At 40.0% G+C, this 11,525-nt stretch overlaps 1 protein-coding gene across 1 annotated transcript; it reads right to left on the reverse strand.

The window, feature by feature from the left end:
• Positions 1-3,718: 3,718 nt before the first annotated feature.
• LOC108366894 (uncharacterized) lies at positions 3,719-10,230 on the reverse strand. The gene is made up of 2 exons (XM_017621382.1): positions 9,328-10,230; positions 3,719-7,935 (listed from the first exon to the last, which is right to left on the reverse strand). Exons 1-2 carry the CDS (start codon positions 10,228-10,230, stop codon positions 4,438-4,440), a joined length of 4,401 nt encoding a protein of 1,466 aa, XP_017476871.1. The 3' UTR covers positions 3,719-4,437.
• Between the last annotated feature and the right edge of the window lie 1,295 nt (positions 10,231-11,525).

Below are 11,525 nucleotides of genomic sequence, written 5' to 3' on the forward strand. Positions count from 1 at the left end.
TTGAAATTTTACTGCGCATACTTTGGCTACATTTCTTTTACATTTTATTCAGAATTTTCTTAGTGATTCACATTTATCCATCGAGTTTTACAAAAGTTAAAAAACTCAAATTTTATCAATGAAAATGTAAAAAGTTGGACAATAAAATCTTTTTTCAGACTTTAAAAACTGTATAAAATTTGTTGATATTGAAGACCTAATATTTTTGCTAGACAGCTGCACGCATGCTCTTCAAATCCATATCCTGGTCTTTGAGATCTTTGCATTTTTAACGAAGATATGATTGAGTTAAGTTTTTGAAGCACAAATGCACCGGTCGTACGACTTTTTTCCTTCATAGCTATCTTGAAAATCCATAAATTTCCTATTTTTATACATATCGTCTTGTTGGCCCTTTGTCTTTAGTAGTTTTGTATTTGGCCGAAGGTTATGTTTGAACAGTGTGCATGTGTACATACATACAATATACAAGTATAAGGTTTATTGATGCCTTAATCAGTCGTTGGTTGCTCTGCTGAAGCGCATGTTATGACCACTCCTTACAACCGAACTAAAATTCGATGAATCGGAATTGATTTGCATTGCAGGACCTGCCTGATTGACTTTCTGGTGTTTGTGTACAATTATGTACAAATTAGCGAACATATTTACCTATATAAATTCAACTGTTTATTAGTGTATAGATATACTATTTATAAATATATGTAGTATAAGCACTTACCTGATTTATATAAGCAGGCAATAGAGAGTAAAGAAAGCCTTTCGTAAATTTTAGTAATTTTTTATTCGTCTGATTTTCGAATGATTGAATAAAAGTTTTTGTATATAACTATACGTTTCGCAGATCGTTTCTTCGTAATATAAATTAACTTATTAAACTATAAATTAAAAATAGTTTTGCTGGCGATAAGGGCAATATACTTATAAACTTTTAATTTTAATATATTTTAATATAAATATAGCATAACACTTTCGTTTTCGTTAAATTTTTCTCCTACATAGTTGACCAATGCCTTTTTACAACTGAAAATCGTTACAGTTATGGCTGAGTTAAATACATATATTATTTAGGCTTGCTTATAAATCACTTAACTATTTTCACTAAATTAATATTTAGTTTAGTGCAATTATTTATCAATAAATTCTTAGTAATTTTTTCTAGTAATTTTATTTTTTCGTTTTTGTTTAAATATTAATTAAAAGCGAGTAGTAATTTTTATTTATTTATTTTTATTTACAAAATTTTTAAATCGGTTTTCAAATCGGTATAATTGAGGTTGTCTTACATTATATATTTTATGGGTATTTTCATTAATTTAATGAATCTTAAAAGAAAGTTTTAAAAAAGTTTAAGAATTTTTGTTAGAACTTTTGTTTTTATTAAGGATATTAACTAAAGAGATATTTTAAAATAATGAATTAATTGTTAAAATAACCTGTAATAATTTTATAACTACATATATACACCCCACGCACTTGAATAGGAAAACAATTTTGAAACTTTCGTTTATTTGGTGTTTGTTAGAGAAAGATCTGTATTTTAATTAAAAAATAATGGAATTTAAATACATAAAAGAAAAATAGCTCAGGAAAAAAATTCAATTTTTTTCCCATATTCAAGTGCACGGAAGTGTACATATGTATATTCATTATCAACGCTAGTTCTAATTCTACATACATATGAATGTATGTAAATAAATATATGCGTACATATGTACATGTAACACCAGCATTCGCGTAGTAGTCACTAGTTAGACTTGACTATAAGCAGAATTTTAACTGCGTTTTGCATGCCATTGAAAACGATTTGAAATCATATTTATGAAAAGAATTGCCAAAAAGTTTTATGATCATGAAAGTTGTATGAAATAAATTGACTAAAATCGTTAGACAATATTTTTATTTTAATTTGGCAAACTTTTTTTACAACAATTTTTGGGAAAAAGGGTTTTAAACTCAAACAAACCGTAATGGTAATCGTATTGAATATGAAGTACTTTTTGTGGTGGACTACTCATTTTTTAATTAAAGTTCCATAACATTTTGCTAGCATGGCAAAGTATTAGTAAAATATGTATATGTATATATATATACTTTTTTGCTTGACATTTTTAGTCCCCAATTAGTATTAAAATTAAAAATTTTCAAAAGTACCTTTTTTGCTACAAAATCGAATATCTCAAGAACGGGAGCAGCTTTCAAATTAAATTTAACAGTATTGTTAAGCTTTTGAGGTGGCGAATTTATGAAAAAAAGGTACCTTAGGAGAAAAATGGAGAAAAAAATACTACATTGACCTTTAAAAATAGGGAGTTTTAAATTGTTTTTCCTTTTTTGACCTGAAAAGTGTATGCAATGAACTTTTTAAAAACATTTAGACCATTTCAAAGCTAGCAAGAACCGAAAAACACATTTGCAGCTTTTTTAAAAAGTACTTTCTTATGCTTTTTTTTTAGGTGAAAGAAGAGAGAAAATCTAAAATTTTACATCTAAAGGTAGTTTGAAGGTCTCGCTGAATAAAAAATTACGTTGACGTTAAAAACGAAATACAAAGTAAATTTTTAACAGCAAAAAAAATATGTTTATGTAAAACTTTTTAAAATTCATTACATACAAAAAAGAAAAAATATAATAATTTTTTTTTATCCAACGGGAAAATTTTCCCTGACGATAGCTAAGTATAAAAATCTTGGTATTTAATGATTATTTTCGGCACCTGGTTTAAGCATACTTAAGTTATGTAATTTATATTCCATAAATATACATAGCACATAGTATCGGCGTAATTTCCACAGACATTTTTCTGTTTGGTATTTGAACTAGGAAATCAAGTTTTAAGAACCTAAAAAACAAATCTCGTTCAATGAAATATCGGCACGAAAAGTTTTCCATTTTGCGGAACAGAAACCAAAATAATTCTACAATTAAATACGGATGATTCCGTGTCTGCCGGATCGCTAGTTTATTTTCTACTCCTATGTCTGAAATGTGTGAGCTCATTAATGATTAATGCAACTTAGAATCGGGGCGAAAAATTAGACTATACAGTGGCGAAAATAGAAATATGGAAGATACATTTTAGCAATCTTTGGCTATTTCAGTTTCGTTTATTTAATGTTTATAATTTTTTTTTATTTAAGTATAGCTCGTTATCTAACGAAAACCATGAAAGTCAAAATTTCTAACTTTGTACAAAAATTAGGAAAATACGACAAAGAATCATGCAAATTTTTAGGTTTTTAATTAGATTTCTTAGAAATTTCTCAGTATGCAGTTTTGTAGCTCATTCAATTTGGAAAAAAATATCAAAATTTTAAACTTTGTAGAACATTTATAAAAATTCGACTTAACAACTGTTCATAGGATTTTTTTGGAGTACACAGTTTTATAGCCTATTAAATTTTAGTATACTAAAGTGCAAGTTTTAAGTAGCTTGGACTTACCGATGATTTTTGGCAATTTTGTTTGTGGAAGGTGTTACCCATTTTCTCCATAGAAAAAAATTATACTTTGTAAAAATCAACAGTAAGTCCTAGCTCCTTCAACCTTGCACTTTATCGTACTAAAATTTAATAGGCTATAAAACTGCGTATTTCAAAAAAATCTAAATAATTTGATTAAAAAATTTCAAATTTCGACGAACAGTTGTTAAATCAAATTTTTATAAATGTTCTACAAAATTTAAAATTTGGATTAAGATGTTTTTGTTTAGATATTAAGCTATAATTTCATAAAAAACATACAAAATTTTTAAGCAAAGAAATATAGCAAAAACTTACTAAAATATATAGTACCCTGTTTTCATTTTCCCCACCGTATGTATGTATGTAAGTGTTTGAGTATTAAAAAAAGGATAGCGTGAACAAGGAGAGCGATTTTGTTAATGGTAAAAAGACGGCGGCATCAGCTAAGTATAGTTTTTTTTTTATTTTATGTTTGCTGATTTGCTGTGCACCAACACTAAAATCGTTAAAGGTTTCACGAATACTCAGAACATTTCAATGACTATTAATAAAAAGTAATTTCGGTAATACTAAGAAATATTATCAGTTAAATTTATTATTAGTTATGCTACTTTACCTTAGTACTCCTTATGCCTATTTATGTATTAGCGTAATCACATGCCGTATACTACTTAACTGCCATGGCCTTACTGCTGTTGATACAATTTACTTACATAAATAACACTAATGACCACTCGGCAAGAAGGCAGGCGGCCAAGCATAGATGCATACACACATACATAAGTATGTTTACCATGCCCATTGAAGAGGTGCGACTGCCCAAAAACGATAATCCTCATCAAATTCACCAGCACTCAATCAAACAAAGCTCTCAGTGAGGCACAACCACCCTTTCACAACCACACGTCTGGCTTGTTTGCCGCCTACGATATTCATCACTTTTTTTTCCTAACATGGCTGCAACGCGCTCGCCTTATTTCTTGCCATTACTGCTGTTACTGCCATCACGCGCTGAAGCATTTGTGTTTGCATTCGTTTTACTGTCACTGTCACTGTCGCCGTCATTACTTTGACTGCCATCACTAATATCGTCATTACTATTTTTATTGCTGCTGTTGCTACCGTTGTCATTGTCATTGTTAGATCGCCTATATTTCGGTGCTATGTAGTAGAGTCCATCCTGCTCGCCTGTCACGGTTAGCTGTGGCAATTGTGGCGGCAGCCGTTGGTAGGCGTTCGGCCGATAGATGGGCGAATAGACCTGCGGTCGCACCACCTGCGGATGCGAAATATATTCACTGTCCGGATTGATGGGTGGCAACGGTTGCCGGTAGTTCACGAGTATATCACGATGCAATGGTATTTGTTGTGGTTGATATTGACGTTGCGGCGCTAATTGTTGTTGTGGCGCGTAGTACTGTGATTGGTGGGAAAGTGGTGGCGGCTGCGGTTGCGGCGCGTTATAACGCTGCAGTTGCGCGGCGGCGTAGGGGTTTAGCGGCAAAGCCGGCTGGTAGGGATTAATAAACTCGGCGTCGGGATTGAGCGGTGGCCGATTTGGTGCGTAGTTCACGTAAGTGTCATTTTCTAAACTCCAAACGGTTTGTGGTGGCTGTTGCTGCTGTTGTTGTTGTTGCTGGTAGTTTGACTGTGGCGGCGATGGTGGTGGTGGTTGCCGATAATTGACTATGCGTCGCGCATGTATTTGCTGGAACGGTTCTTCATAGAAACGATTATTTTGACGCGCGTGCAGCGTTGGCCCGCCGTAGTAGTAGCCGTTGAAGCCACGCTGCTTGGGTGAAATGCCCGGCGGCGGACGCTCTATACGTTGATATTGAGGTGGCGGCTGTTGCGGCGCCGGTGGTGGCGCGTATTCACTCAACTCTTGCTGTTGGTTTATCGACACCCATGGCGTTTGGGTAGCGATATGCGTGCGCGGTGTGCTCGGATATTGCGGCAGCTCCTGGTCAGCCGAGCGATATTCAGGTGCCACAGGCGTTTGTTGTAAATACTTTGCACCTAGACGTAGCTTTTTCGGACGACCTTGCGCAACTGGCGGCGACTGCTGCTGCTGATATGGCGTATCGGGTTGCACCGGCACTAGCGTGGTGGTTGAGTGATAACGCTGTTGCTGTTTTTGTGGATATGGCTCCTCTTGCTGACGGTTTGCATTCGACTTCTCTACGTCAATTGCATGGAATGAATTCTCATCGTCCACTGGTGGACTGTAGGTGACCATTGGCTTGAAGGGCGCTTCGTCATATTCTGCTGGCGGTTGAAAGTCACCCGCGTTCTGCGTTGGTTGAGCTGGTTCCAAGTTTTTGGATGCGTCGAAACTGAACTCGTATATTGGCTTGGCTTTGGGTGTGCGCGGTATACTGTTGTCACGCAATTGTTGATTCTGGTAGTAGCGCAGCGTTTCGCGTATCGCATTCACCTCTTGTTCGAAATTCTCCAGTGGGCGTGGCTTGTAGACTGGCCCTTCTACAGGCGGCGGCGGCGGTGGTGGTCGTTTATAGCGCACCGCCTCCGGTTTGGGTGTGATATATACCACATTTTGTGGCAAGTATTGTCGTTGTGGCTGCAGCTGTGGTGGCAAGTAGTTACGTTGGTTCTGCGGCTGGGATTTGAATGGTCGCTTACTGGTCGCATACAGCTTTATCGGCTTAGCCCGCACAGGCTTCTCTGTTGTGGCGAGGAAATCGTCAATAACATTCGTAGTAACACCACCAGGTTGACGCTTAGCCTCAAAGTATTCGTAGTAAATAGGATTGGATTTCGAAAGTGTGTCCTGGTTGTTGCGTGCCGTTGTTCCTTCAAAAGCGATGGCATTTGGTCGCGGCTGTGGATATTTGTTGGAGGGAAAGATGGGTATGTGCACAGCAACTGGCACGGGTATGGATTGGATGACCTCGGGTGGAGCTGCGGTTGGGGAAGGTGCCGGTGGAGGTGGCAGCTTGCTCGGTGGCACCACATGCGGCGGCTCTGGTGTAATGATAATAGTTTTTGGCGAATATTGATGTATTTTCGTGATGACTTGCGGTCGATATGGCGCCTGAGTTGTTGTCGAGGTGGTTGTTGTTGTTGTTGTTGAAGTGGTGGTGGGCGTGGTAGTTGTTGTGCTTGAAGTACTTGGACGATGCCTGGGTGGTGGAGGCGTATTCGTTGTATATACTTTGTCTGACTTTTCCAGACGGCTGAATTGATTAGCAGGCGGTGGCAACACAATACCCGGCACAAGTGGTCCCGGCGGCACCGGATTGCTGTAATTACTCTTGTAAACAAAAGTGTATGCAGGTGGGTAATACAAGGATGGATCATCTTCGTCGAAGTAGTCAGTGCCATTCGAGTTATCCAACGAACCGTTTCGTCCAAGTGGGAAAGGACCCAAATTGGGGAATGTGATGGGCCGCGCATTGCTCAGGAACGGATTGACAAACGTTTGGTTGTGATAGAGCCACGGCGGGTAGGGCGCCGGGTAGAGGTAACCCGGGTCGCCTTGTGCAGCATCTTGAGACGATCCCGGCCGGGTAAGAAGATTCTTCTCGTTGTCACTATCACCTTCGGACGATGCGTAGTTGGCTTCCGGGCCGGCGGGATAAACTGGTATCGATTCGTTAGCGACCGGATAGACGACCGTGAATTTATTATTTCCGATAAACTGTAGCGGGCCATTCTCTTCGAGCTGGACAGGAAATGGTGGCGGCACTTTCGGGTTCGGCGGCAATTTGATTTGCCTACCGGGCGCATCGTAATCATCGATGGGCGGCCACGGTTCATCCGGTTCGCCCTCATTGAGATTACCACCCTTGATCACAAGCAAATGATCTTCAGCCAACCAGATATCCTCTTCATTGAGGCCACCAAAGGTGCGTTCATTATCTATGGGCGTCTCCTTATTCGGCAAGTAACTAATTACACCAGGCCGTTTGGGTGGACGACGAAATAGCTCTTTTTCAATCAAACCATACTTGCCGTCACGCACTTGATCGGAAAGTGTTTTCTTCGATTCATCTTTGTTCTTCTTCGATTTGACTGTGTTCTCCTTTCCAGAGCCGGCGCTAAGTCGCAAGATACCATTATCCCAATTACTGAATTCTTCGGCATCTTCCAGTAACGCCTCATCGTCATCGTGATCTCTTCTCAAGTAAAAAGGCTTTGCAGTTGTGGTCGTTGCTGTATTTGTTGTTGCTGCAGGAGTGGTGCTCACCTTAGCCAAACGATAGGTACTGCTCATAGTTAATTGTCCTCCCTTGGAGCGTACATATTGATATGTAGGCTTGTGGGTTGTTGTTGAATTAGAGATAGTGCTGTTAGCTGTGACGGCGGAGACTTGAAATGTCGAACGGCCCTCGGAGTTTTGTATGTGACCCGCTACGAGTCGTTGTATCATGCGCGGCCTTAAGAAATAGTCAAAGGTGAAGAAAAGGTTATTGTAAATGGTAATTGGTATAACATATGTGCATTGTTTGCAATATAAGTTTTTTAATTAGCGTATAATAGCCAGTGAAAGTTTCCTGACAATATTTAATAGCGTAAGGATTATTTAAATTGTGAATTGTCAAAAAAAAGTTGTGATGACTAAAATGGGGTTTGGGGAAAATGATTTATATTGAGCTTAGTAAGTCAGCCCAATTGCAATCCACGGGTCCTTTGTAAGGTAGAAGGCTCTAGACAAAGGGAGTAACACAAAAATAATAGGAAAAGTGCAAAGACTCGCATGTTTTGGCATATTATATTACGCCTGTTTGGGACTTAAATACGAAGATACCCATTAGGTTCCCGACTAGAGAAGAATGGGACGCAGGACTGCCAGTAGCAGAGGGCGGTATATCCATCTACACTGACGGTTCAAAGATGGAACAAGGAACCGGAGCCGGTGTCTACTCGAAGGACCTGTAGATCAACCGGTCCTTTCGTCTACCGAACGACTACAGTGTCTACCAAGCAGAGATCTAAGCTATAGAGGGGGCGGCTAGTGTTTTACTTAGTAGTAGAGTTCCAGGAGACAAAGACTATTTTCGTCGACAGTCAAGCAGCACTCTGGCAGTAGGATGTAAATAGTGAAAGCGGGAATTGTATGGAAATGTCGCACCACGCTGGCGTCACTGAGCCGTACCAACGTCACTCTATGCTGGGTCCCCGGACATGGCAACATTGAAGGGAATGAGTCGTCGGCTGATGAGATGGACAGATGCGGCTGAGAGATGCCAACAGAAGAAGCGGATAGCTCCGTACTACCACCGTTTAGTGATCACGCTAGGAAAATTAATGAATACACCGTGGCTTTGACGAATTAGTTGTGTAACAAACGGGAAGACTGTGAGGCCACAAGACAAGGAAAACACTGAAACTCAATAGGTCTGCGGTAAGAATCCTTACCGGCGTCATCACAGAACACTGTGATATAGCACCAATGCTTTAACGGTGGAGAATACCAACAAGTACTCTCTGCAGAGGCTGCCATGATGAGGATCAGGACGAGTCAATTGACCACTTTCTGTGTGGATGTCCAGGTCTACCGACGAATCGCCTCAAGCACTTCTCTCCGTCTCTCTATACTCTTTTGATTATAGGTACTTGTCTTCTCCTGACACTCAATTAAATAGGGCAGTCACAATGGACAATTCCGTCTCCACACACGCCCTCCTAACCTAACCTAACATACTACTCAAAATCTAAAGAAAAGCAAATGATATTTAAGGATGACGTTTGCGAAGTTGAAATGAAAAGATCGTATTTTCCTCAAAAAATGAGAGGAATATGACCCCTGATTGGATGAAGGCTGGAAAACGGACGATTATTGTTCACAAAAACGGACATGTTTTTACAAGCACAGCATTCTACAAAGCGATCTTCAAACAATCGAGGATCGATTTTCNAGGAGTGGTTGATTGTGTTGATTCGTCACCGCATCGTTTGGCGCGGAAACTATTGATGACGCTTGACGCGAAACGCCATCGTGACGATGAGTGTTCAGCGTAGCCACCGTTGCAGACGTCACAGATGGCGACAATGAAGCTGTTGATGGCGGCATTGCCGATATTCGTGCTGCCTTAACGGTTGCGCTCGTGCGCGCTGCTTTGATGGTGGCATTTTGTTGATTGTCGTTGTTGTATTTATTGTTTTTATCTGCGCTGCTATTGCTATTGTTTTTGTTATTGTATTGTGTCACGCGCTTTATTTGGCTGTTGTCAATTTGTTTGTTGATTTTGCTCGTAATAGCACTCCTATCGGCGGTGGCCACCACCGCATCCGCACCGCTCGTCTGAGAGTTTTGTGCTGCAGCGGCGCTCAAATAGCTACGATTTTGGCGCACATTTGTCGTTGTGCTTCTTCTATCAGCAGTGCGCGCCAGCCAAGCCGTAGTAGGTGCCGCGGCGGTATTTTCTTTAGAGCCGCGCGGCAGACGGCGCGGTGTATGTGTTTGTGTCGGCTGCCTTGTCGTGGTTAGCGCCACCGTTTTAGTTGTAGTTGTAGTTCTTGCTGTTGCTGTTGCTGGCGCTCTTGTTGTTGGATGCGTCATCACTGTGGTTGGTCGCGGTGTGCGCATTAATCGTGGCGCACGCAACGATGGTGCTTGTTGTGTTGTTGTTGACGTGGTACGTTTACCAATGTGCGCGGAAGTTGACTTCTCTAGCTCCGCCGACGCATACATTGTTTTTGGCTGTAGCGTGTCAGCGCTTGTGTGTTGCGATAATAGCAACAACAACAACAGCGGCAGCAACGGAAGTAACGAAATAAAGTGCAAGGCCAACGACTTCATCTGTAGGGAAAAGTAACAAACAGAAGTAATGTTAGTGCAACGGATATGAGTTAATTTGATAATATAAATTTATTATAGACATTAGGCATTTAGGTTTATGAATGCAAGTGTTACAAGTGAACACAAGCGCTTGCACTTATTGTTTTTACACCAGAGGTATGCCGCTCCTGCAACAAATTGCTGCAAATAACAACTATCCGACGTTAAGCGCGTGCTAGCCCATCTCTTTCAACAACAAAATCCATAAATTAATATACGCAGATCCCCACCAGTCGCCATGCCGCATGCCTATCACCTGACATATGTATGTATGTACATAAATGTTTAGCTTAGCGCTTACTGGCACGAGTCGTGCAGCGCGTCGCAACGATTTATGCTAATTAGCGGTAATGGATTCAACTATCTAACAATTCATGCAAGCACTTGGAAAAACACGGACGTGCTGAAGTTTTGGCAGTCTCGGCTTAATATATATGTATGTTGTTTCTTTGCTTGCTGATTGCCCCAGCTACTCTGCCTCTATGACTGTCTGTTCGTGTGGCTACTCATCTCCTACACTCGACGACATCGTTGGTCCACTTACGGCTAGACGTTTGTCTGTATGCCAGTCTGCATGGCACGTGTTGCATAAATTTCAACATTGAAGGTTGGAAGGAAGAGCGCTTATCTTTTTTGTGCTAGCAATAATTTAGTTTGAAAAATGAGACTTGAGGATGCGAATACCGTTTGAACGGTTGGGCAATTTTTAAACAGATAGGGCTGGTTTTTCCTCCTCAACTTAACTTAGTTTAGCTATTTTTTGGACTTAGTCAAGAATAAGCTGATTAAGGCAGTCTGCACACGGGTCGTATAGCTTTAGACGCGCATTATATGCTACATACGAAAGTTGTACGCTTTGATGCCGCACACGTACATACATTTAAATGAAGGGCTGTATACGAGTCCCCAGCTTCACGCATTCGTCAAAGGAAGCTAGCTGCAAATCGCTTGGCGTACGGCAGTGTTGGTAGCTAGGCGTACGTACGTTTAGAAAAGAGAAAGAAAAAGAAGTTTGTTTACAATTTTCCGCGTGCATGCATTCCATTCAAAAAAAAAAAACGATAAAACAATAAAATCCGTGCAAATAATGGAAAAATAACTGAAAATTAATTAAACAAAGAATAATTTTGCATCACTTAACATTTTTTGCCTGATACTTTGACGCTTTGAAGTTCCTTCGTGTGCAGATCTTGATGGGTAGGGGACTCGGTGCTGCATAAAAAATTTTATACACGTCTAAAGCTATACAAACCGTG

The sequence above is a fragment of the Rhagoletis zephyria genome, unplaced genomic scaffold, assembly GCF_001687245.7.
Source record: "Rhagoletis zephyria isolate East Lansing unplaced genomic scaffold, Rhagoletis_zephyria_1.1 Rzeph_scaffold_02434, whole genome shotgun sequence".
Lineage (NCBI taxonomy): Eukaryota > Metazoa > Arthropoda > Insecta > Diptera > Tephritidae > Rhagoletis > Rhagoletis zephyria.